We start from the raw sequence: 27,843 nt of genomic DNA, 5'->3' as shown, positions 1-27,843 counted from the left end.
ATAACGTTAAAGAATCTTGAGAGAACATGTTGCATATGGTAACATATGGCATTACGAGTATTGCTTCATTTACACCACCATAAAACAGAAAATATATAAACATTTAGTATTTCAAATTTACTATATATTTGTAAATGGGTTTGGCTTCCGTAAATAACTAATAAAATAAAAAAACCAAAAACGAAAATTGGCGGATCGACGATAAAAATGCGTAGCCTCCTCAACGGGACCACGACGTAACTGAATCGATCTCACTGTTTCTGTCCAACATATTTTATTTTTATTTTTTTCTTCAAACTATTATAAGATTAATTGATAATCGCTTTTTTTAATTTGACCATAGATGTTGATATTGTTTAAAAGGCGACTAATTAAGCGGAAAAGTGATACGAGTTGTGAAAGCGGGATCGTCTCGATGTGAACTTATCGAAAGCGGCCCCTTTCGAGTTATTTATCGGTGGATTGTCACAAATCATGGCTCGGCTATCTATTTAGGTTGAGAACTGTTCAACTGTGTAGCGTCTGTTTTTGTTTAAATTCTAAAGTGAATTTGTGTTGCGGCACATCGTCGTCTCCAGGTCGCTGACGGTGTATTCGGTTCCTGCCGCGACGGTCCGTTTCCTGCTGACAGTTGCTGGTACTCCTCGACGATGGCACCTGCTGTTTACTCTTCTCAGCGTCGATCTGGAAAGACTCGACAGACGGGTTTTTGTGAGAATTGATATATTTAGACTATTTTATACAAGGCATTTAGGGAATCTTTTGATCTGGTAAATTATTTGAAAAAGGCATTCGACGATGGGCCAATGGAAATGGTATTTGACGTCTTAGTTGCTGCAAATCTTATAGATCAACTATAAATTAACTCATTTGTGAGAGGGGGGCGTCTGGCATGTTCCCAAGTGGGCGATCAGTTGGACTGGTGGAGTACGACGATCGAAAATGGTTTACGAAGAAAACCTGGGCAAGTGAAGTATGTCGATCATGGTACTGGCATGCAAATCCTTCAGTAATGTCTGTAAAGTGTGTCAAAAAGGGTTGACAGTTGCCCAGTGCATTTGACGGCTCCAGTACTGACAAGGGCACGGGGGCTGGATTCTTTAGGATGAATCCAAAGACTGAACTGACAGTAAACGTAGGTAGATATGCTACAGTTTTCTGAAATCATAACAATTGAAAACTGTGCCAGGGTTCCTGGGCACTTGGGGCATAGAGGCAATGAAAAGGTTGACATGTTGGCCAAAGATTGGTCCAAGATGGACTCTCTAGGCCCTGAACCCTGCTGTGGCTTAGCATCCTGCCACAAAAGAAGATACATCTTAAAATGGATCCTTAATGAGTGCAAAACTTGGTGGAACAATACCACAGGCATGAGGGAAAGAGATTCATAGAAGGGCAATCCGCAAAACTTACAAAGGAATTACTGGAAGGCAACCGCAACCGAATCAGGATTCTGTTGGATTCCTGACAGTGCACTGCCACTTAAGAAAACTCATGCACCGGTTAGGAGTACAGACAGAAGAAACACTGTAACAGGAAGAAGAGGAGACAAGAACATATTTTATGTTTCTGTGAAGCTCTATGTAGGTACAGGTTCTTGCAACTAGGACAGGAAAAACCATAAAAAAGAACAATTACGAGCCGCTGGCAAGGCTGGGAGGTTGATTAACAACCTGAAACTTGCCAGTGAGTTATAAAAATAGGGGAGCACAGTAGATCTACTCAGGTCGAGGTGCAGAAAGCCTTTTGACCGCCTCTTTTAGCCATCTAGCCTCATCAGGCTCAACTGGCCTTCTTGCCACATACAATAAATACAGTCTAGATAATTTATGACCCTCACCATTAAATTTCATTTTAAAAAAAAGATTGTCACACTAAGGAGAAATGCTCTGTTGAAGAAGCAGGTCTTGGTGGTTGGAAAAGCTATACCTCTCGGCTCTTCCGTGAAGAGATCCTCTTCCTTGAATACCCAGGACCTCAATATCTATGTCCATATCACAGACAATTTAATATACATTACAACTTAACCAGTATGAAGTCATCACTTCTAAGACTTGATACTCAATGGTGGTCCATTGTTTTTGCTTTGAAAAATGTACCACCTTGTATATACTGTACTTATATGCTGTGCATTTTTTCAAGCAAGATTGCATCACCAGATTATGCTTCTTTCGACCACTCCTTGGTCCATGCTCTTCTTCAGTTTGCTTCATTTCTTTTTCTCCTATTTTTTTTTTAGTATTAGATGTATCGACCACTTTTTTACTCACAAATATGAAATCATCTATTAAAAATTTAATTATGTCAATTTATATACTTATTTAAGATAATTTTGCCATGGTGGATGAATTGAAAATAGGTTGAAATCTTGGCAATAACAATTTGCTTTTTCATCAAGATATGCTGTGATTCAGATTATTTGTGATTGTTTTTCATCCAAAGTGAATCTGTTAGAAAAAGGCAAAATGTTTACTTTTGTGTCATCCATGCCTCACCATAGCTCTAACATCAAGGAAAACTGATACTACTGAATGATAAGATGCAGTACTGGACAAAAAACGTGGCTCACACCAGTTATTTGTCCAGTTTATTCTGACACATTGATCAGATCAAAAACTGTAAGCAATGTGGAAGCTCTGTATCCTTATCTCTAAGCGAGGTGATGACATATTAGTGAATGCGTTTGATTACTTTTGTGTGGAAGGAGGAAGGTAAGGCTTCTTGCGAAGGTTGGTCATGACCCCTGGCCATCCATGTAAGAACTCGTTATTCTTGGGAGCTTACATTACGCTGCCCCCGTTCTGTTTGTCAATAGCTTTCTGTTAAAGGGATTCAAAAGCCCGTCCAGTTGACACGCTTACAAATTTACGGTGACCCTAACTAGATGAACTCTGTCCACAATGTATGAAAACTTAACTGCAGTTTTTTTTTTGTTTGGGGGGGGGATTTTCGATTGTTGCATTTCTGCACCCTCCAGGTTTTTGGAAAGGTTCCTTTGTTTCCCACAGAGTTGGCGAGGCATCAAATTTACAGCCTAATCTAAAAAAAAAAAAAAAAATTCTTTACAACTCTTGCCTTTTATTAACAATTATTTCTCTATTATATACTTTAACTTAAGATGGACTTTGCAAATGTTTAAATGGTCGTCAAGCTTCATTAACAAATAACAGCTAATTTAACAATTATGTTTTATGACACTATTAATCAATTAATTTTTTTTCAGGATTTAGTCAAAAAGAGTTAATTAGAGAACATTAAACATGAGTGGGTGGACTGGAAAGCGGGACATGCTTGTAAGTTCGTTTAAAATCAATATTAACCCTCAAACAAATGACAACCAGAGTTTTCTCAACTATTAATCTAGTTCGTTTAAAATTTGGAAATGAAATATTTGAATTTGTCAAAGTAAAAACTGAAAAAACAATAAATAAATAAAAAGGGAGTTGGTTGTTGGTGGCCGCAATGGTTAAGATGTTGACGCGGTACTCATCACTGTTAGGTAAAAGTCTGTGGTCGAATTCAGCGGCCCTGCATTCAAATCCAACATACTTACAAATTTTTTTCCAAAAACACTGTCTTCCCAGGGGATTGATATGACCTCTACTGTTGCAAACCCCCATTAAAAAATCAATTAATTAAATCAAAAAGTAAAATATTCTTGATTGTAAGGTTTATTTAATTATAACTCATCAAGGTAAAAAAGGTTTGATGTGCCTGTTTTACCAGTTTGTGCATTTACATTTACTAATAATTATTACTCATTTTAGCACAAGAATGAGCAGAATAAAACATTTGGCTATAGCATACTTTTTTTCAATCAAATGAAACTTTTTTCAACCAAATGAAACTTTTTTCAATCAAATGAAACCTTTTTTCAATCAAATGAAACCATTTTTCAACCAAATGAAACCTAAAACCTAATGATAATAATTATGTAGAGGAATAAATAAGTGACATAATAATAACAATAATTCCATTTGATTGAAAAAAGGTTTCATCTGATTGAAAAAAAATTTCATTTGATAGAAAAAAAGTTTCATTTGCTTGAAAAATGGTTTCATTTGATTGAAAAAAGGTTTCATTTGATTGAAAAAAGGTTTCATTTGCTTGAAAAATGGTTTTATTTGATCGAAAAAAGTTTCATTTGATTGAAAAAAAGTTTCATTTGGTTGAAACAAAGTTTCATTTGATTGAAAAAAGGTTTCATTTGGTTGAAAAAAGTTTCATTTGGTTGAAAAAAGTATCATTTGGTTGAAAAAAGTTGCATTTGATTGAAAAAAGGTTTCATTTGGTTGAAAAAAAGTTTCATATGGTTGAAAAAAGTTTCAGTTGACTGAAAAATGCTATATAACTATCTCCATTATGTCTGCAGCCTCCCCATGTCACTTTAAATCATTTCTGTGTTACACGTGAAAGAGTAATATGGATATGTTGTGAGAACAGTATTTTTTAATAAGAAAAACTTTTCAGGAAGAATAACTTGTTTTACAAGATTTGTTAATCAGAAAAAATGAGATATAATTAATGGTAATAATTTTTATTGTAATTCTTTGTTTTATGTTGAGAACTATCAGTAAAAACACAGGATTCAATAATTGTTTGGTTATTTAAAAAGTCACGAGAAGACTATTTTTTGTATAGCTAATTAGTTGTGTGATTATTAATAATTAATTGTGAAAAGATTATTTTATTAACTGTATTGAACGGTTAGAATGTGAGGATATGTAAAAATCTAAGCAAATTGTGTCTTCCTTGGACACTTGAGAATCCTCTCCAAAGTAAAGCTCGAGAAATGCAAAATAGTAAAGCCAGAGGGTAATAGCTGCCACGGTGAAGAAAGCCCTGTAGAACTCTTTGTGGAAGTTTGAAATAGCCAGTGTTACACAAATGGCAGTCACTGGACAAACAGTGGTTTTACATGAGTACTGAGTAGTCAGTAGTTGAGTTACAATTTATTTTAGTGTTAGTCACTAGTCAGCGATCAAGTTAGAAGTTGGATTTTGAATGTGACAGTTGTCGGTTGCAAAATGGATACAAGTGGGCTAGAATTTTGTAGAATGAGATGGAAAGAGAGAGTGAAGAAAAAGAGACAGAAATAGGTTTAAGGTATAGACAACTATACCAGCTGATAGGACATGGCTCCAACCTTACTGTACAAAATAAAATATTATACATACAAGTCCTAAAGCCTATGTTGTCGTATGGTATCAACTATGGGATTGTACAGCAGCAATATCAAAATTATAAAAACACTCCAAAATAAAATCTTACGTAACATGGTCACTGCACCTTGGTACGAAAGGAAAAAGGAATTAGTCATGGATTTACAGATTGCTGCCAAACATGTCTAAGCCAGCACGAGAATGAGGAAAAGACCTAATTGAAACACCATCGGATGGTTAAAAAGAGCAAAGCCATAGTGTAGTTAAAAATTTTGTGAATAGTGAAGTGTAAATCTTATTGTATCAATGGGTTTATAAGAATTTAAACATTTATTTATGCATATCATTGTAAATTTAATGGTTGGTCTAATAACACCAGTTTAATAAACAAATTTTAAAAAAAGTATAAACCAAACTTAGTAGAAAGATAAATTCTTTTCGGTTATTTAGTATTTTAAAAATTATATCACCATCTTTTAAAATGTCGTTCGATTTTCAATTTCATTTTTATTAGAATTTTGATTAATCATAGTTTCTTTTAAATCGATCATATTCATTACTTTTAAACAATCCTCATTCTCAAAACGTGGATTTCTAGATAAAGCTTCAGTTAGTATATTAAGAATTAATAACAGTCAATATTTTAGAATTAGTTCACTGTATCTGTCTTCTTACATTCATACAATCTTCTGAAACAGATGAATATTAATTCATCAATTTAGAACACCAGATACCTTACAAATTTTGTACATTAAAAAAATGATTATTTAGAGATCGTGACATGCAGTCTGGTGTGATGTTGGTTTAGAAAAACATGTTCTTTATGGTGCCAACGTTTCGGTCTTTATTGAGATCATCTTCAGGACCTGGGATTTATAAACATTGTTTAAATTATACAAATACACCTAAGATGTGAAAATGAATTTATACGATAGAAATTTCATTTTGTATAATTAGCCAGACCACATCTCATGATCTCGAAATAATCATTAACGGTCACTAAATACCACATATATTACAAAACCTAAACTGGTAAAATGGAAACTTAGGAGAAAATATGCTATACATTGGCACAAGTTATAAATAAAAATTTACTTTTCACACTTATTTTTTATTGATTTGAAATCATATTTTATTTATAATTTAAAATAAAAATATTTTTAGGGAGATGAACCTCCTTACCTGGCTGTCGGGACTGAAGTAAGTGCCAAATATAAAGGTGCATTTTGTGAAGCAAAGATTCGTAAAGTTGTGAGAAGTGTGAAGTGCAAAGTAAGTATAGATTATTTTCTGATCTTTTGATATTACTTTAATTGAGACTTTGATAGACATGACTTTTATCATAATTGTTGTAGGTGTTGTTCAAACAAGGACTGGGCAGTGCCACAGTTGCTGATGATCAAATTAAAGGAGTGTTAAGGGTATGATAAATTTGTACACAAAAATTGTTTTATTTTAAGGTAGTGTAGTGCTTGGTCTACCACGATAGTAGACATACTTAATAAAGTGTTAAGCATAAATTGCTTTGGAAACAATTTCTTTCAAAATTGGTTTACAAAGAAGATATTTCAATTATTAACATGTTTTTTATTTTATTTTGTAAAGTTCAAATACTGAACAGATTTGAAAATATTCTATGAAATTTAAAATAGTATATTATCATTTAAATGTTTATTCTTCTTTTAGAATGGCGCAACAGTCGAAGTAAGACATTCTGAGAATAAAGAATTCGTAGAAGCTACGATAACAAAAATTCAAGACTGTAGCCAGTACACTGTTGGTATGTTTTTTGTTTAAGCCTTAATAAATTTTACAACTATTATTGTCAACACTTTATTTTCTACAAAGTATTCGACGACGGGGATATTACAACTTTGAGACGAAGTGCGCTGTGCATGAAAAGTGGAAGACATTTCGCCGAAAGCGAAACATTGGATCAGCTTCCCCTAACGCATCCAGAACATTTTGGAACTCCTGTAATCGGTGGTAGACGTGGTAGAAGAAATAGGACTGGCTTGTGAGTAATTTTTAAGTAATTATTATTACCAGGTAATTGGAAAAATTTGTGCAGGTTTAAAATATGTAATAATATCTCAATTAAAATTAGTTAACTTATCCTAGAGTTACTAGCTCAGTTATGCACTTCTTGTAAAGGTTAAGTCCCGAGGCTTAAAAAAAATTAATAATAAAAAATAAATATAGTACATATACATAATACTCATTTCTCTGGCTATACAAATATAGACAGATACCAAGTTGGTAACTACAAACTTTATTCAAAAAATAGTAAGGAAATATGTGTTATAATTGTTTTTCATTCACTTTCAGTGAAGGGAGCAGTGATGATGAAGAGTCTCTAACTCATGGCCCAGAGCTTACCATTCAAAAAGAAGAGGATATCGGACGGGTCGTGTGCGTCGAAGGTTCTGAAAAAAGAAAACAAAAGGACAATTGGTTCCCCGGCCTGGTAGTCGCGCCAACAGCTCAAGACACAGTTGAAATCCATGTTAAAGAAGAATATCTCGTTCGATCCTTCAAAGATGGCAGATAGTTAGTATAGTTTTGTATGGATAATAGTGGATATAGACATTTTTTTTTATTAATAGAGTAAATGTCGTGCATTTTCTTATATTTTGAATTTACCTCTGTATGGGGTAAAGTAACCACCATGGTATATTATAACAAAGAGGTTAAAAGTGAGAAAAAGAGATTTTTACACATTGTAAAACTATATTCTCAATTAAAGCAATTTTATTGAAATTATATATATAATATATATCTACATTAATGGTTTCATATGAATTATGAATGATAAATTACTAAAAAAGAAAAATCAAATTCCCTTAATCAATACATGACAATAAATCTGCACTGTTACTTTAGACAATTATATATTTTGAAATTATTAAAAGTAACAACGATAATATTGTTTAATGTTGTGGCCAACAGTAATAATTATTTTTATACCATGGGTATAGGGTTCTTTTGAGCCACAGTCTCAAGAGAACTTTTCTAGTATAAAGAATATGTTACCAGTGTGCAAGCGTAATCCCCCCCTCAACTGTGCAAAGTGTCTACCCGGTGTTCAATTTCAGTAACCAGTTAATTACGTCATATCATCTGCCTTAGACAAAATACGCCATCGTGAATTAGGCCTGATAATTAAATTCTCCGGCAAGAATTTAACTTAAATATTTTTTGGACTTAAATTTTTGACCATTTATAAGATAATAAATTCATATGTAAATCAAATTTAGTTATAAAAAATATTGTTAAATTAGATTAAAGTGCCGGCATCTATTATTATAATTTGTAAAGACGCAATAAATGTTGAAACTGGATTTTTTGTTCTTAAGTAACATAATTAAACATAATAATATGTTACATATAAACATAATTAAACGCATAGCAGCATTTTGCAAAACTTAATAATAATTAAGAAAAGTGTTTTCAAGTAAATTAACATGTTCCATTTTAGAAAAAAAATGATACTAGCTGCAAAGTTATGTAGTAATTTTTTTTATTTGCCACTGTTGATGTGTTGGTTGGGCACGCAAGCAATTAAAAAAAAGGGGTTTCCTTTGGAGCGGCTTTTTTCCTTGCTCGTTCCCAATGACCGGGACAGGGAACTGTGGCCAGCTGAAATTCGCCCTAAACTTTGGCGAAAGGAAACGACTGAAATTTAGCTGAACTTTGCCTACCTGGAAGGCTCTCCAAGCCCTGCGTGATACAAAGTATGTGAACTGAAGGCTCTTAATACGCCATTCGCATTACTTTGTTCATCATCTTGCCGAAAAAGGCAAGAAAAAGAAGAAAAGTGAGACAAGGAGAATGCATAAAGCAAGATGCAGTTGAGATAAAACAAAATTAAATAGATTAAAGTCGGGGAGAGGTAATGGAGGTAAATGCAGGGTCATAAACCACAGAACGAGTGCAGGGGGATTTCAGAAGAAAATTGTTTGGAAGTGAGCTGGGAAAAAGCAAAAATTTGGAAGAGGGTGAAAGGAAAAAGGGAATGTAAACAAAATTTGTGAAACAGCCTATATATGTACATTTTATAGCCTCAAAATTAAAAGAACGACATAATTGCACTGGTAGTTGGTTATAACTAAAACTAACTTCTTAAATAACTAAAAATACTCAAATAAATAATTGAAACATCAATATACTAAGTGTTGAATTGATAGCTGCTCTAAATTAACCACAAAAAAAACAATACATTTGCTGAACCGGCATTAGGTCACTTATTGAGTCCATCTTCAATGTGGGCTTGATGGCTTGATTACCCTTTTTAATAAAATGATTATTTACTTTATTAAAATTTGAAATAATATCACTACAATTAAGAAAATATATATTACCATTCAACGTATTTATGAGCAATAATACAAATAAAAATATTAATAAATAAGTTTAAATAAAGCAATAACTTGAAAACGTGTAGGCATGTAGGCTCATTAGATCTAAATAAATTTATAACTTTGATTTAACTGTTCACTTGGATATTGAGAAAATAATAATAAAGTTTATTGACTAATATGTTATCGTTTCCAGTTATACAGTTCCAAAAAATGAAGCTACCGAATTCACTAGAGAAATTGGATCAAAAGTTGAAAATCAAACTCTTAAAGCAGGTATTGTTTCTTGTTTCCATAATTCATGTTCAATATTTGAAAAGGATGGTGATACTTATATACTGATTTTGCAGTGTTCCGGATTTTGTACAGTAAATGCTCATCATCAAACTAAACACGTTATCTTATGAGTACATGTCGTAGTGTGCTGTCTTGGGTTCAGTTTCGACAATTCCCAAAAATATTGTTCATACATAGATAGTACTCTGGCTAACATGAGAAACATAAAGCATGCTCGTAGGTAACTTGCTTAACAAGATAACATTTACTGCTCAAAATCTGGATCTCTCCAAAATCGGTTTGTGAATATTATCTTTTTCAACTGTTGGATTGATATACACACTCTATCATAATAACCATGTTATTATACTTTACCTTGTGTCTGGTTTAAAGAGTAAATTATTAATTAATTTGAATCTATTGTTGCAGCTGTTGATAAGGCACTATTGTTTTTGGATAGAGCGGAACTGCCCCCTCATTGGGATAGGGAGCTGTTACTTTATGGCCTTAATGATACTGCATCTGACAGTGATCATGGTGATTGTGAGGTGAAAATAATTTTTCTTTTTTAAACACTATTGACTAATCAGGAAAACTAGTTTTATGTGAAATTGTACCTTTCAGAGTTCAGATGATGAACCACGAGAAGAAAAAGACCACTTTGTGGCTCAACTGTACAAATTTATGGATGACAGTGGAACACCTATTAATAAAGGGCCTACAATCGGAGCCAAGGATGTTGATTTATATCGCCTGTTCAAGGTAAATATTGGCTTTACTCTCGATTGACGAGAAAGTAGCTTAAAAAAATAATTTCATATTTTAGCATCTTCTTGTTTATTATTTGATGCTATCATGCCAAAAGCGATTGTGTACTTTTTATTTCTTATATTGGTGTTTAGTTGATCAAATAGCTCAAAAGTGACCAGAAAATTGGGAAACTAACGTAATCTGGCCACTTTATTGTTAGACATACAAATACAACAAATTAAATAACATTAGAGAAAAATCATTTGATTTTTTTTTTTTTTTCAGGTTGTTCAAAATCTAGGTGGTTATAATAGAGTCACCAATACAAATAATTGGAAGACCATATCGCATAAAATGGGATTCGGTCACAACCCTGTTACAGTCAGTTTAGTGAAACAATCATACAAAAAGTAAGGTTTTAAATTTTGATTTAATTTAACCTAACCCTAACCCTATCTAACCTAACCCCCTAACTATAACCCGTACCATGATGCACACTCCACCTCATTAAATTTATGAGGTGAAAATGGTCAAGCAAAATAATTTGGATCCAGCACAAAAACACATTTATGTTAATGTTTCTAAACATGACACTAATTTTTGAACTTGACCATACTTTGCATAAAAAATTATAAATCAATTAAAATAATTTCTTTAGCTAACAGGACTAACTAAAACATACATATTGATATAATTAATGAAGGACACATACTTCACTAACCTCATAGCTAATACATATATATCGCTGAGAATCTAATATAATTATACAATGTTTGAATATTGGCAAAAAAGAGGGTGTGTTGGAAGAAGGGGCTCTCCTTAATTAACAACTATCTCTCTTTATTGACAAGGCTAGGGTTTCTTAGTACTCAGTTTGCACCTTAGCCTTCAATTTCGTCATAAGGCATTTTATCCTTTCTCATCTGTTTCCGTATTTCAGCGATTAATGAAACAAACTTCTCAAATGCGCTATTCAGTTGGGAAACACGGGCTTCGAAGATCGGTAATTCATCGGTGTTTTCCTGCGAGCTCTTTCCGATGTCCAATGTTCTGTGAATATCCTCGGCAAGTTCGGAGATTTCATCCGTCATGCTTTCGATATCCGCATCTTGGTTGTAAAACAGCGTCAAAATCAATGAAAATCAGAACGTATGTTGAGGCTAGCTTGCGTAAAAGCCAACGGGAGAAAAGTAGAAATATCTTGAGAAGCATGAGGAGACAAGGAAGATCAGATATCCGGCCCGGAGAACCAAAATGTGTTGGAAGAAGGGGCTCTCCTTAATTGGCAGCAACGCTCCTTACCTTTGCTAGTTCGCCGGTACCTGTTCCTTCACGTTGACTCCCCTGACAGAATCAGGACGCGATATGAAGAAATATAAATTAAATTAAACTAAATTAAATTTATATGATATACATACATTGGACGATAAAGTTAATTTAATTTACATAAGTTGAACAACAAAGTGACCTGGCCAGGGTCAATAGATTAAAGAGAATAGTGACAGACTTATTACAGAAAATTAATCAAACTATACAAAAAACTTGGTTTTAAATGTTTTTCACAGTACTTAACAATTATGAGAACAAACACTTCAAATTAAAGTCTTATTAGAAGACGTGAGCACCAAAAGGAAAGATCTGACCTGTGAACAGCAAAATGATGTGCGGCGAAGAATTGCAGGCGATGTGATTCCACAGCGATAAGCAGGCGAAGAGAAAACAAATAACTTCGTAATCCGGCGGGGTACTCGTAAATTGTAACTTCAATTATTGTCTCAGAGAGAAACATATATGTCCAAATAAACGACATCACTCTTGGACCAAGGAAACCTAGTATTGGATTGCCCTAAGGAGGAATACTAAGCCCACTGCTGTATTTGCTATATGTCGCTGATGTAGAAAATGTAATATCAAGAAATGTTAAAATTATTCAACTGGCAGATGACATATGCGTCTACTCCACTCACAAATCTGCAGGAGCGGCAATAGAGGCCATGGATTCGGTGGTGATAAAATTACTGAACTGGACGTACACCAACGGACTAAATATTTCTGAAGAAAAATCAAAAATATGTTACTTTACAAGATCCAGGAAATCTACTCTTCCCGATACTTTGACCCTGGCTGAAAAATCATTTCCAGTGGTTAATGAAGTCAAATTTCTTGGATTAATGTTGGATCATAAGTTATCATGGAATGGCCATATTGCGGCAATTGAGACCAAAGCAGAGAAATTTTATAATCCACTGAAATGTATTTCAGGATATGCCAACCCTACAGTCAGCCTACTCTACTACAAAGCAACAATTAGATCTATAATTGACTTTGGATCAATTTATTACGGACAAGCTTCTAGATCAAAATTAAAGAAATTGGACACCATACAGCACAAATCTCTCAAAACTTGTTTGGGGTCTCTTAGGAGCACCCCCAATGATGCCATCAAAGCTGAATGTAACGACCAGCCATTGTCATACAGAAGAGAAAAACTGGCAGGACGGTTTGTGTTGCGCCAAATGGCGAAAAAAAAAATCTCTTGCTCAGCGCATCTGTGATCTGTCCATAATGAATCTAACAAAAAAAATATTGGCAAAAGAAAAAACCTCCACCAATTATCACGATTTTTATCACTCTGGCAAAATATCAGGAAAAAATCGAAGAAAGAGATACCCCTCCAATTTTCTCTACAGAGCTAAAAATAACTAGAAACCCCCTTAATTGCTATGTACTAAAAGACTACTCCGGACAAAATCCCGTAGCAGTTAATCAACAAGTGCTTGCTGATCTTCAGGAACTTTTCCCTAAGGACCACTTAACTGTTTACACCGACGGATCCCTCATGTCCGGTAAGGTTGGATGCTCCTTTTTCTGCCACAGCATCAATAAAGGGGAATCAATTCCTTTGCCGGCAGAAATATCAATTTATTCAGCGGAATTATTAGCAATTAAGGCAGCTCTAACTTTCTTTACACTTAACCTTCCTACAATGAACCATATTATAATTTGCACAGACAGCCTCAGTGCAATCCAGAGCCTGCAAAACACATTTGCTAACATTAAGAATTATATTGTAGCTGACATAAAAAAGACTCAACAACTTTTCCACTTTAAAAAAAAATGTCTCCTTTGTGTGGATAAAAGGACTACAGGCATCTACGGCAACGAAAAAGCTGCCAAACTTGCAAAAAATGCCACACAGTTACCCACCCCTAGAAACATAAGGATTCCTTATACAGACCTTTTTCAAATATTGGAAACAAGAATCCAAATAGAATGGCAAACTGAATGCTCTACCTCGGATAAGGGAATGGCTAAAACATTATTTCCACTTGTGAAAACAATACTGTGGTTTAACAAACTAGACATGGCAAAAAAAGACATAACAACCATACATTGGTTGAGAACAAACCATGGCATCTGCGCAGCGTATCTTCACAAGATCGGCATAAAACAACACCCCAATTGTGACGCATGCGGAGTGGAGGAAGACCTTACGCACGTGGTATTTCGCTGCAGCCGGTATTCGTCAGCCAGAAGTGGATTCTACCAGGATCTGGAGAGGGAAGGAGTAGAGCACCCGACTATAGAAAGCAGAGATCTCTTCAAGAATCCCAGTGTCTATAACGTGATAATAAAATTTTTGAATGATGTGTCAGTGAGAATATAGTGTGAAGTGTTTAAATTGTACATATTCTTTGTAGCATGGCTGTATAATTTTTTGATGCCAATAAAAAAAAATATATAAAAAATAAAATATAAAAAATAAATAAATAAAAAAAACTTCAATTACAAATTGAGATCAAAGAAAAGAATTAAACAAACGTGTTCATCCACTCTCCAATACTAACTGGCCAGCTGGACCCGAGACCTTTTTTTTGTTTTTCTTCTCCATGGATATTTGAACAAATAAACAAAATTTAAAAAAAAGAATAAAATTCTCTCTGGTGTAAACATACCGCCCACCAAATTTCAATAGAAATTTCACTAAGAGTAAAGAGACATTGCAGAGTGGAAGAACAGGATTGGAAAGATTCAGGGAGCAGAGGAGATAGACGGGTAACTGGACGTGTATATTCTCCTGAGGGTGTTTTTATGCGCACAACTCATACCACCCCATCCTTACCCGGGTACTGATCAATGATGCGTCCGACAGGCCATGATAAGGGATGTACTTGTGCGTCACGCATAACAACAAGCGTTTCAAGAGCCATGTTGTCGGTCTGCCATTGCTATTTCGTACGTTGCTGTAGGGTGATCAGATACTCCAGTCGCCATTTTTTCCAGATATCTGCCACGCATTTTTGCAGGAATTGCCATCGAGTGAGCATATGTGGCGCGCGATCCGTACAATCATATTGAGGCAATGATATACTAGGGCGTCGCCGACTAAAAAATGTCCAGGTGTTAACATAGAATAATCGTCGGGATCGGATGACATCTCGTAGAGAGGGCGTGAATTTAGAATTGCTTCATTCTTGATAGCCACGGTGCACAACTCTTCAAAAGTTAATGGCTGATGGTCCAAAACCCGCGTGAGGTGATATTTCAGTGACTTTACCGCCGCCTCCCATAATCCTCCAAAGTGAGGGGCTGATGGCGGTATCATTCGATGCTCCACTTCACCATCTGGACGTCGATTTCTTGTCTCGTATTCTCGGAGGCCCACCAGATATAAAGTTCGGACAGCTCATGTTTAGCTCCGACAAAATTTTTTGCGTTGTCGGACATCATCTTGCTTGGGAGCCCTCTTCTAGCAACAAATCGGTCCAAGCATGCAAGAAATGCCGGAGTCGATAACTGCAAGACCACCTCAATATGCACGGCCTTAGTTCCGAAACAGACAAACAAGCAAATATAGGCTTTGCCCAGAGCAGCCTTGCGTCGTAGAGATTCCCGTATCTGGAATGGACCGGCGAAATCTACTCCCGTATTCAGAAATGCTCTACCTTGTTCAAAACGTGAGATGGGCAAATCCCCCATGAGAGGCGCACTGGGTCCAATTCTTAGACAGTGGCAGCGGTGAACACGAATTCGTACAAGCCGTTGCGCGTTGGGAACCCAGAATCTTTGCCGCAGTAACGCTAGTAATAGTTGAGGCCCAGCGTGAGCGTAGACCCTATGGAGATGGTCGATCAACAGCGTGGAGAGGTGGGATTTGTTGGGCAGTAGTATTGGATGCTTCATTTCTTCGCTCACAGGGGCATTAGCTAAGCATCCGCCCACCTTGAGAATACCCAGAGAATCTACAAAGGGATTTAGAGATTTTAACTGTGTCGAATTTTTCCGAAAGTGATACTGCTGCATGGATCTCGTCAATACGTGAAGGGTTTCGTTGATTTCTCTTAGTCAAGAAGCCAGAGGTCCGTTGCTCTGTTTCAGCTCGCAAATTCGCAATGAAACGACGCATGTAGGCAGCGACTCTAAGCATCCGTAAGTACGACGAAAATCGCTCCAGTAAGGTCTCAATCGTGCCTACCTCGTTGGCGGTCAACAGAATGGTTTGAGGCTTGACTTCCGGTAAGTCAGGTCCACTTTCCAGCCAAGTATTCAGAGGCCACTCTTCTTTCGGTTGCTTCATCCAATCTGGACCTGTCCACCACGACATCTGACTTGTAAAATTACCCGGATCTGTTCCTGCAACGCCAAATCTACCGCGTTGTCCTCCGATCGTACGTGAAACCACCAATCGAGCGATGAGTTCTCCAATATCTTCGCGACTCTATTGACAATGAATGTCTTTAAGCGATGCAGAGGATACTGAAGCCATGCCAGAACAGTGGATGAATCAGTGAGTAGAATGATTTCGTCTACTTTTATGTCTTCAAAGAAGTCAGTCAGGGATTTCACGGCATTCACCAGCAGCTATGCGGCGCAGAGTTCCAGTCGCGGGATGGTAAGCGGCTTCAGCGGAGCCAGGCGGGTTTTTGCAAACAGCAGATTCGTAGTGGCGTCCTTAAAGGTGGCATCAACACGAAGGTACAAGACTGCCGCATATCCCAAAGACGAGGCGTCAGCAAATCCGATAATGGTGGTATGTGTACGATTCGTTGGAACTATGCATCGTGGCAGATTTATGGAACTCAAGGTTGGCAGATCCTTACAAAATTGTGTCCACTATACCAACCTGCACCGGAACCTACTCATCCCAACCAACCTCTTGTTCCCACAGGTGCTGTAATATCCTTTTTGCTTTGAATATTATTGGTGCCGTGAGTCCAAGGGGATCGTACATCCTCGCGATGGTCGACATGATTCCTCTTTTCGTCAGTTCGGGTTCTCTCGTTTGGATTCGGTAAGACAGGCAATCGTTCTTCGGTTCCCACTACATTCCCAAAACCTTAACAGTCGTACCTTCTAAGTTGGATAATGGAACAGACGGCATAGATGAATGAGCCGTTGCATCACCCAGCAGATCAGGAGCGTTGCTGTACCATTGCTTTAAGGTGAAGCCTCCTCTTCGCAGCAAAAGGATCAGTTCCTGCTGAAGCATTCGGGCTTCTTCAATCGCATCCGATCCTGTTAATATGTCATCGACATACGTATGCTTCAGTAATGCCTTTGTTGTCAAAGGAAAACAACCATCCTTTATTAGTTGCTTTAACACGCGAAGAGCGAGGAAGGGTGAACAGGACGGCTTAACACAGAATTGGGTAACGATAATCGATGAAATTCGTATTCCTGAATGGCTTCAGCAGGATCGAACCTATAAAAGAGGTGCTGGAATCTCCGATCTTCGTCTGCGATAAGGATTTGTAAATACATTTGGGTGATGTCTGACGTCATAGCAAATTTGTGGATACAAAATGTCATCAGAACGTCCTTTATTTCTTTTTGCAATTTTGGCCCTGTCATTAGTTGGTCGTTTAGTGAGCCGTTGGATGTCGCGTAGGATGCGTCGAAAACGATGCGTAGTTTCGTCGTCGAACCATCCTTTAACACGCCATGATGAGGAAGAAAGTAAAGTCCGTCACGGCATGCAGCAGACACAAAGCCTTGTTTTATGTAATCATGGAACACCCGATTGTATTCGGTCTTTAGATCTGCATCCTGTAAAAGGCGTTTCCAATTTATGAAATCGGTTGCATGCACTTTGTTTGGAATCAACCAGGCTAGCAGGCGTGGATCGGAAAGGTAGCCTGACGACGTATCTGCCGTTCTCCTGTTGCAAATGCGTTTTGACAAAATGCTCCTCACAGCGATCGTCAGACGGGTCATCTCTAGGGACATCCATAATTTCTTCTACGCTCCAGATGCGGGACATCATCGTCTGCATATCATCACTTTCGGATCGGGTTACAAGTAATGAAGCCTGTTTCAGAGAATATGGAAGGTTGACCCTTCCAAGCATGACCCAGCCGAACACTGTCTTAAGTCCGTTTGGGAGTCCGTCGGATAACTTTCTGACATCTCCCAAGAGAATGTCAGCAAAGAGATCAGCTCCCAATAACAACAATAACTATACTACAATAACTATTCAAGAACGCTCTCCTACAAAAGCATCGACAACAGATCAAGGACCTGGAAGTGTCTTCAACATCGAGTCTAAACAGGCTGTTTTGTCCGCATCAACAAGAGAAGGCAGTGATGTTCTTCTAGGTACAGTACAAGCCAGAATACAAGGACGAGATGGCAGTCCTGCGAGCTCTTTCCGCTGACCAATGTTCTGTGAATATCCTCGGCAAGTTCGGAGATTTCATCCGTCATGCTTTCGATATCCGCATCTTGGTTGTAAAACAGCATCAAAATCAATGAAAATCAGAACGTATGTTGAGGCTAGCTTGCGTAAAAGCCAACGGGAGAAAAGCAGAAATATCTTGAGAAGCGTGAGGAGACAAGGAAGATCAGATATCCGGCCTGGAGGACCAAAATGTGTTGGAAGAAGGGGCTCTCCTTAATTGGTAGCAACGCTCCTTACCTTTGCTAGTTCGCCAGAACCTGTTCCTTCACGTTGACTCCCTGACAGAATCAGGACGCGATATGAAGAAATATAGATTAAATTAAACTAAATTAAATTTATATGATATACATACATTGGACGATAAAGTTAATTTAATTTACATAAGTTGAACAACAAAGTGACCTGGCCAGGGTCAATAGATTAAAGAGAATAGTGACAGTCTTATTACAGAAAAGTAATCAAACTATACAAAAAACTTGGTTTTAAATGTTTTTCACAGTACTTAACAATTATGAGAACAAACACTTCAAATTAAAGTCTTATTAGAAGACGTGAGCACCGAAAGGAAAGATCTGACCTGTGAACAGCAAAATGATGTGCGACGAAGAATTGCAGGCGATGTGATTCCACAGCGATAAGCAGGCGAAGAGAAAACAAATAACTTCGTAATCCGGCGGGGTACTCGTAAATTGTAACTTCGATTACAAATCGAGATCAAAGAAAAGAATTAAACAAACACATTCGTCCACTCTCCAATACTAACTGATCAGCTGGACCCCGAGACCTTTTTTTTGTTTTTCGTCTCCATGGATATTTGAACAAATAAACAAACAAAAAAAAATGAATAAATTCTCTCCGGCGTAAACAGAGGGAAATGCAAAAAAGTGTAATATACTGTGCCCTTTAAGAGCTGTTGTATCCAAGTTGTAGGTTGAGATGGTTGGTATCTCGAGACAGAATTCATGATAGCTCAAATAGTAGAAGCGCCAGAGTACTGATCTGGAGGTCGTGGATTCGAGTCCCGCTCGTGATACTAATTTTTCTACTCAACCATACTTTTCATAAAAAAATAATAAATTTATATATATTGTTGTATTGGTAATATTTATTTTTTATTTTCCTTTCAGATTCTTATACAGCTTTGAAGAATTTTATAGAAAACTGGGGTGCACAATGATAAACCATCCACGCTTGAGCCGCAACCGAAGTAGAAGTGGTAGGAGTTTAATTAGAGATAGAGATAGAGCTTCCGCCCCTATCAAAACAGAGGTGATTATTTCAAAATTTTAACAGTTGAATATAAAAGTAATCAATAAAACTAATATACACTTTTTTTAGGACAAAAATAAACCAAGTACGAGTAGTGCTGTGCCACAACTCCCTCTTATTTTTAACATTAAACCCGATCCGGATGCTGTTCCTGTTGTTGAACCACCACCTCCTGAACCACCTAAGACATACCCAACATTAAAAGAGAAATTGTTGCAAAAGAAAACAGTTGCACCAGTAGAGGTGCCTTTTCCCATTCAAAAAATTAAAGAAGAAAAGAAAGACCCAGAAATAAAAATTGAACCAAAAGAAGTCAAGAAAGAAGTTAAGCCCAGGCAGACTAAAGCCAAACCCAGTGAACCTGAAATCGGCGTGAGTAAACCTGAAAGTATGAAAGATGCCAGTAAAGATAGAAAGAAGAAAATTCTTCTCAGGCTGACCGGAGGGAATAAAAAGGATTCCACTAATAAATCGACAAGGCCCCAGGTACAATCCAAAGTTCCCACACCCGGTTTGGCCAATACTAGGCAAAAAAGGACAATGAAAGACCGAGTAAAAGCTTTTGTAGATCAATTCAAAACTAAGGGTATCAAATATGGATCCAATTTAAACTCCGCTGAAAACGAAAAGGTGTGTACATACATCAAACATTCCACGTTAATGTTCATTTCCATGTTTGGACTATATTTTTGTACAATTTGTGTTTAGAATACAAAAGCAAAGATCAAAGAGGAACCTAATGCCAACCCAAGTGGAAAAGGTGCTAAAAAAGAAGATATTGCCGTTCCAATTGATGACAAGAAAAAAGGACGAAAAAGAAAAGAACGTGGAGATCCTGTAGATGAGTAAGTTAATGGTTATAAATATAATTTCTATTCAATTTTGTAATGTTTTATTTTTAGTCATTTTGAGGTTGCATCTTCGGTGAAAGCGGTTTCTATTGGAGACAAGCTTCAAGTATGTTATGAGCCGACCCTTTCTCATGAATCTAAAGTTACATATGAAGCTAAGGTTAGTAAAAAATATTTTTCATTTAATATGCTTGCTCTTATAAAAAAAGAAAAAAGTGCTTTGCCTCGTTCTTGTCTTTTCTGCAGCTTGGTTCAGCATGGTTCACATCATTTTTTTTTTTTTTTTTAATAAACTAAAATCATTTTGGTTTAGCACATATATAACAGAAAATAGAACTAATATCTTAAAAGAAATTTCATTAAAAAAACAAAAACAAGATACAATCCATCAAAAAGTACATTCCATTCTATTTAACAGTTTCAGATTATTTAAACCCTTTACCGATGTATTTTTTTTTTTTTTTTCAGGTTCTAAATGTGAGAGAGGAGGATGGAGAGAAACTTTACCTTGTTCACTACAACGGCTGGAATTCTCGATACGATGAGTGGATTAAAATGAGTCGGATTGCTCATAATTATTCCTGGACTGGAGGACGTACGCCTAAAAAATTTTTACAGGTGATCTATCTCTTTAAAAAGTACTAATTATTCCAATACACGTTTAAAATTTAAACTATTCCAGGCCTCCATGACAAAAACAACCAAAAAGAAAAATCAAAAAACAGATAGCAGCTCCAGTTCAACATCAAAAGAGCAGCCGTTCAGTGTTACGCCGTCTAAAGAGAATAACAGGCAAGGCTCTGTCGGCCGTTGTACCACACCATCTTCAGTGACGTCTGTTTCAAGCAGAAAATATACTAACACAAGGGCATTCACGAGATCAACAAACAAAAGAGGTAAAGCATTAATTTCTGTTAACAAAATGATCCATTTAAAATAGTCACACTTAGATTTTTTTTATATACATAATAATTATTATTATTTGCAGAGTTATCAGCCTCAGAAACTGATCATGAATATGAAAGTGATTATGCTGAAATTGAGACGACCAAACCCACTGAGAAATTTGAGGAACCGTCAAGTGAGAAAAAAAGAAAGAAAAGAAAAGTCGACGATGAAATAAACCCAAAGGAAATCAAGATCAAACAAGAGCCAAAAGATGAAGAAATGAGTCATGTAAAAACACGAAGGCTTAGGAAAAACTCATTGGAAAAAGCTTTTGATAAAGAGAAAGAATCGAGTAAAACTGATAGCAAATCTGCTGAAGAAGGAAATGAAGACTTAGAACCTACAAATTTAAGCAAATCTAAAGAAAGTTCATGCGAAAGCTTGACTGATGAATCACCGTCAAAAGGATTCGAAGAGATCGTGCCCAAAACTGAGCCCAAGGATGAAGTAGAAGATTCAGAAAACAAATCAATAAACTTGTATCCCATAGTTTGCCAGAGAATTCAAAAAGAGAAAACTACTTATGAGGAAGTGCCAAATTTGCCTAAAGGTAGAGACTTCGATCTTACACAAATACGATCAGAACTAAAAGGCATAGATCCCACAACACTTGTCGGTAGGCCGAGTTCATCCAACAGCGAATCGAATAAAGAATTTTTCGTCAAAGAAGAGATTGAAGCAGAAGATGTTTATGAATTTAAAGAGCCAGAACCCTTTGAATTTGAAGTTAGAAAAAGCTTAGAAGATAAGAACAAACTTAACCGAAGGAACATTACAGGTAGATTATTTGATGATAAATCAATTTCTAAGTCACTTTCCACTTCTCCTGCAAAAGCCAAATCTCCGGTGCCCAGCCCTAGCCAATCACCGAGGAAAGACGATTCAAGTATCGAGAATCTCTCGACCATTCAAACTTGTGAAGAAGCATTTGATAAAATCTGCGCGTCTCCATTAAGAGCAGCCACTGAACACCGAAGTCATATACATCTGCAAATATTCGGAGTCCCAGAAGATAATTCGGACGATGATTTTGAAGATGACAGTCAAGACAGATTGGTAATATCTGAACGCGACAGTGACAACTTTAGTAATATGAGCAATGATAAGGAAAGCGACAGTTATGCTCAGGAAAATCCTCCAGTTGTTGCTGCTCCTGAGAAAAAAATTGAGTTGGAAACTAAAGAAAACTTTCCCAAAGATGATGAAGATGAAGATATGGAAGATGAAGCGATCAATGTCGCCATACAGAGAGCCATACAGGAATCATCAGATGATACAAACGATGGAGAATTCTTGGGGAAAAATTTGACACCAAAAGTCATAACCCAAACAGTGGAAAGTTCATTTGATACTGAAACACTTCCGCAATTGCAAGGGCCGAAATGTGAACCACCTTCTCCATCGCATTTGGAATCGATCGGCATGAGCACAGATGTTGAGTCTGTCAAGACATACATCACACACATTGAGGAACAAGGAGAAATACAAGAGGACAAAAAAGAAGTCATATATCAGGTAATTTATTGTCAATAAATAATAAATAAAGTCCTTCTTATCAACAAGCTCCTAGAATCATAACAAAACATGAGTTACTAAAACATAAAGTTTTTCACACTTAATGTTTTATACAAGTTGTTTACACAAGTTCATAATTATTCATCAAATTGAATTAATACTTTCCAATTAATTAAATATTTTATATTTAGGATGACTTAATGGAAATTAGAGAAGTTACGACATATGGCGATGAAGAAATCATCGTTGAGGAGGAAGGAGAGGAATTAGAAGTTGAAGTCGAAGAGGAACAGGATATGTTGGTTGTTGCTGAAGAAGAAACTATAGAAGACTCACAAGAAGTTGTGATACAAGAGAGAATTACAACTCAAGTTCCTTCTGAAAGTGTTGTAACTGAGACTGTCCCCGACACTTTGATACAGATTTCTTCCAAAGAAATAGATGATGAAGACGAATCCGAAGAAAATAACCTCGACTCATTAATTTGCGAAGAAACCATTCCAAGAAGTCCAACTCCACAAACAGAAATAATTGGACATGTGAGTTTGATCTACTTTCCTAAACAAAAATTTGATGACTAAAAAGGCTTTTGAAAAACTTAACTTCCTGATCGCATATTTTCTCTACTTGAAAACCTTGAATTATGGATATGTAACCTAATTGTACCTAACCCGACCGGACCTAACCTAACCGAACGCATGCAGATTCCCCGGTAATACGAAATTGGTAATGTGAAAACGGTCACAAAAAAACTTTGGGTTATCCAGTCTGAAACTATATCCACGTTAGAATAGTTTTTAGACAATCCAGTTAAGTGCTTAAGATAAAAATAAAACAAGGGATTTTTAATAGCATAATGATGATGGTGGTGATGGTTGATTCTAGTAAGTGGGGTTTTTGTTTCCCCCAAGCACTGCAGCCTTTTAGTCCATTGAACTTTCCTAGTTCAGTCTGTCAACTCAATCTTTCTCCTAAGAAGTACTAAGTCATTGACTTTGTTGCTACAATTCCTTTCCAATTCAATCCATTCTGTGTTAGTTTTTGTTATCCCAAGAATAGGTTCAGGGTCTTGCCAGTGTGTCTGCCTTTTCATTACCCAACTTTTCTTTCTGTCCTGGTACCCAAGATATCATAAGGTTGTTTGTTTCTCCGGGTTTTGGAACAATGGCATCATGATTAAATTTTAATGCTTTGTCAAAGTATTTGTTAGAGTTGTTGCCAAATCTTAATCTGATCGATTTTATACCTAGGGTGAAGAAGAAGCTGGTTCTTCTGTGGATGTTACCGTTGAAACTGTTGAAATTGAAGAACAAAATAAGGAGAGTCCGATCATAAATGAACCTGCAGTATTAGCTAAAGAACCAGTAATAGATCACACACCACCAAACACACCAGAAAGTTCTTTGTCGTCATTAGCTTCTCCTCGGTAAATTATGTCATGTATGGTAATGTAATCATGAAATTAATTAACTTTTGATTTTTTTAGCGGTCATGAAATATCGCCTCCACATTTAGAAAATGAAAGCATCAAAACCCTCCATGCGCCATTGACCACAGTAAAGCCAGAACCTCTAGAAATGCCTTCACCTCCTAGTAAATATTCAATTAAATGTTCATTGTCATTTTTGATTTGAAACTTGTCTTATTCTAGAAACAGCTCCTGATACTAGGTCGAAAAAGGCTGAAGCTAACAGGTCTGTTAGCAAGAAAGGAAGAAGACCCAGAAAACGCTCTGAAGAAACAGGAAAGAGAAAGAATCCACGCACTACTCGTCATCACGGAGTTGGTAAATAGTATATTAATTTATATGCTGCAATAGATTGAGCGTATCACATAAATTCCAGCTAATATTTTCACTTTAACCTATATATATATATTTATGATGGTTTACTTGTGTCGACAATTCATGAATTAAGGCAGTAGAAAATATTTTAACTGATGTTTACTTTTGTTGTAGTTGGAAGTGATAGCGATGAGGTACCCGATCAAGCTGGTAGTAATTCACGCCGAGAAAATAGATCACCTCGGCCAGGAAAATATAATTTTTCATTGTCATTAGGTAAGAAGTTAATGCATTTCATTGTTCAATTAACTTTTATCTCCAACATTGTGAAAATATGTATATACATGAGAGATATCGTCTTGAGTAAATAGTTGTTAAATTTTATTTAACAACTACAGTAAGTCATCTATTAATGTCGTGTTAGGGACGTAGAAACAGTGACATTAAGTGAAAGAACATTACAAGAGAATTATCTGGGAATATCTAAAGAAAAAGGACAAAAGCAACCATTATAATGGAATTTTTGACACTAAAGTAATTATAAAAATGAAGAGAAAATAGGACCGACTCGACACTGTAACGAAACAACTCGATGTTAATCAAAAATTGTGCCCTAAAAGTAGTAATAATTGTAATCCATACATGTTTAGCAGTCCATAATTGACCATATTAATTATTTCAATTAATTATACTTTTTATCTAAGGTCTTGGTTGAGATGAAAGTATAATTAATTGAAATAATTGTAATACCGAAACAACGTTAACTGAGTATCTATGGTAATTTTTTAGTTTTGTGAATAATGCTTTAACCGACTTGTGTGATGTTCTGAATATTAGGACACTGTCACAAGTGTAATGTTAGGCAATTTGGAATCTTGTTAAACCGTTTAAAATGTCAGCACAAAGTCGATCATGATTAAAAGCCAGAAGGCATTAAAGGCAACTACCTCGTTAATAGTAAAGTCCAGCGCTGTTTGGGATTACAAGACCTTGTCAGATATCGGGAAAAACAAAAAATTGCCCTTGTTAGGGTATTAGGACATTCAGGGCAGAGGGTGTGATGGTGGTGGATACTAGGAAGTGGGGGCTTTGTTCCCAAAAAAGCCTTCTGGCTTATTGTACTTTTTTAGTTTCTTAGTTCAGTCTGAAGATTCAATCCTTCTCCTAATAAGTACTAAGTCATTGATGGTCGTTGCTACAGATCCTTTCCCTAGCTTTTCCTCGTATCCATTGTGCGGTTGCTTCATATTTGAAGATATTGGTGGCTGGTTTTTCCTCCTCCATTGCATAATCTAGAAATTGGGTCATCATCGAATATGCCCATGTTATATAGATGTTTTGTTAAATGATAGTGACCGAATAAATAGTCCGGTCACACTTATGAGTTCCTCTCTAACAGTGGCAGTAAGTTTGCCAGTCTTGGTTTCTTTTAGTTTAAGCTTACTGTGTCTAGCACCTCTGGAGTTTCTCCATTTCTCCTTTTGACCTTTTTGGATATATTCTCCAATAGGAGGTTTCTGTGTTTTGGCGAGTGTCTGTTTTTTCATTACCCAAAATTCCCTTATGCCCTGGGATCCATTCACTAATTTTTATGTGATTTTTTTTACTTGCTATCGCTTTAATAGTAGCTGTTTGGCTATCTGATCTTATGAGGATTTTTTTTGCCAGTGTAACCTCTTTTAAGATTTAACAAGGCGCAAGCATTGACAGCACATATTTCAGCTTGAAAGACCAAGGTGTACTTTCCTAATGAGTATGATGGCTTATGTTTTGGACTTGTCAAAAATCGCCTGATTCAGTTCCTTCATGTATTTTGGAGCCATCTGTATACCATATCATTGCATTTGATGTCCTGAATTCTTCTTCTCCTTTGTTATCTGTTGAGACTTTTTAGTATGTTGTAAAGAGTGTTTTGGGATCATATAGTCAGTCTCCATTTCTAAGATTGGGTGTCTGATTTTATTAATTATTGCTGTGCACCCGAAGTGTTTAGTTTGTTTGTTTCTGGAGTCTAAATGAACTTTTCCTTACTTGTTATATAAATATTTGCTATGCAGGTTTAGCAATTGACGGGGTTGTTTTCATTGCCCCTGTGATACACTGGTTTGCCAGTCTCTGTATGCTGCCTTACGTTGGGTAGCTTGTTTTTTCTGAGCTTTGGTCCACCAAAAAAAGAACATTGTTATAGGAGGCTGTTTTGTCTGGTCAACTGTTGAAAATTTTGTTGGAGAGGGTCCATTGCTTGAGTTAGCAATTGTGTTATGTGGATGCTTCGTTCCACTATTGAACCATATTCTATGATTTTGTTTTTCATCTTTTGACCTAATCGAAAGATTTCTCCTCAAAATGTTTCTGTTGTCCATTCCTGTTTTTCTTCTATTTTATCCTCTTCTTCATTCCCTTGTGTGGTCGATTTGATTCATTCCCACTCTCCTCTAACTGGGGCGAATCGTGAATAACAAGATTCTACTGTAATGTAACTCAGTATTTTGAAAATAATTTGCACTTAAAATAAATTAAAATTTATTTGCAAATAAAATAAATTGCACTCTTTGTACACTTCACTCTTGAATAAAGAGTTCAGTGGTAATTTCATTCTTTTTCAGCACTAGTTTGGGATTATCCTTGTTCAAAATTTAAATATAAATAGGCAAACATTTTTCCTTTACCACAAGAAACTAGTACTCTAGTCATAAGAATGAAATAGGCCCATAAACTTACATGGTTGTTTATAAATAAATGTAATTTCAGGTTCGGACATTGGTTATGCTCAAAAAATTGCGATATTGCTTCAAACTCTCGGCGATATACGAAAAGCATATACAGATGTTAAATCCGAATTAGCAATGATTGACAGGCGACGGAAGAAGTTAAGGAGGAGAGAAAGAGAGAGTGCTGCTGCGGCCGCAGCAGCTGCAGCATCGACCAATCCTCCATCAATGAATAATGCAACCAAAGTTCATTAAATTTTCACAGATAACCGATTTTTGAAAAAAAAAAAAAATCCTCTGAATATATTTTATATACACTTGAGCTGTATATTTAATTTTTGCTGAAACTACTATTTTTGTATAATTGTATTATTATATTTTTGTTTTGTTTTTAAGAAAAATTATAATTTATTGAATGATATTTTTTCTTCAATGCCTAAATTCCATTAATATTTCAGTTTACTTTTTTATATTAAATAAAATCAATCTTTAATAAATTGATATCAAGAAAAAATATATAGACGTGTATGTTTGTAACATTA

The 27,843-nt window shown here is 36.1% G+C and overlaps 1 protein-coding gene across 3 annotated transcripts; it reads left to right on the top strand.

The window, feature by feature from the left end:
- Positions 1-386: 386 nt before the first annotated feature.
- Positions 387-27,843, top strand: LOC106663313 (AT-rich interactive domain-containing protein 4B). 3 transcript variants are annotated; one of them, XM_024224806.1, is made up of 24 exons: positions 387-711; positions 3,224-3,293; positions 6,327-6,434; positions 6,518-6,583; positions 6,849-6,942; positions 7,011-7,179; positions 7,491-7,712; positions 9,717-9,796; positions 10,226-10,344; positions 10,421-10,558; positions 10,832-10,956; positions 19,352-19,493; positions 19,563-20,123; positions 20,202-20,338; positions 20,396-20,504; positions 20,813-20,962; positions 21,054-21,240; positions 21,333-22,807; positions 22,999-23,346; positions 24,058-24,233; positions 24,294-24,400; positions 24,459-24,593; positions 24,762-24,866; positions 27,342-27,843. In XM_024224806.1, the coding sequence occupies exons 2-24, from the start codon at positions 3,261-3,263 to the stop codon at positions 27,554-27,556; spliced, it is 5,001 nt and encodes a 1,666-aa protein (XP_024080574.1). In that variant the 5' UTR covers positions 387-711; positions 3,224-3,260; the 3' UTR covers positions 27,557-27,843. The 3 variants fall into 3 exon arrangements, with proteins under 3 accessions (XP_024080574.1, XP_024080572.1, XP_014243537.1); XM_024224804.1 differs by having other exon boundaries at positions 388-711; positions 21,027-21,240; XM_014388051.2 differs by having other exon boundaries at positions 408-711; positions 21,027-21,240; positions 24,765-24,866.

The sequence above is a fragment of the Cimex lectularius genome, unplaced genomic scaffold (assembly GCF_000648675.2).
Source record: "Cimex lectularius strain Harlan isolate CLEC.00 unplaced genomic scaffold, Clec_2.1 scaffold78, whole genome shotgun sequence".
Lineage (NCBI taxonomy): Eukaryota > Metazoa > Arthropoda > Insecta > Hemiptera > Cimicidae > Cimex > Cimex lectularius.
Note: the sequence above shows the minus strand (reverse complement) of the source record. Positions and strands in the feature narration are given on the sequence as shown.

What these genes read in the sequence shown, in the direction of transcription:
- LOC106663313 (XM_024224804.1), top strand. Translation starts at nt 3,261, where the DNA reads ATGAGTGGGTGGACTGGAAAGCGGGACATGCTT. An exon ending in TGAGAAGTGTGAAGTGCAAA is followed by an intron (nt 6,435 to 6,517) that starts GTAAGTATAGAT and finishes TAATTGTTGTAG; the next exon opens with GTGTTGTTCAAACAAGGACT. An exon ending in CGTGGAGATCCTGTAGATGA is followed by an intron (nt 20,339 to 20,395) that starts GTAAGTTAATGG and finishes TTTTATTTTTAG; the next exon opens with TCATTTTGAGGTTGCATCTT.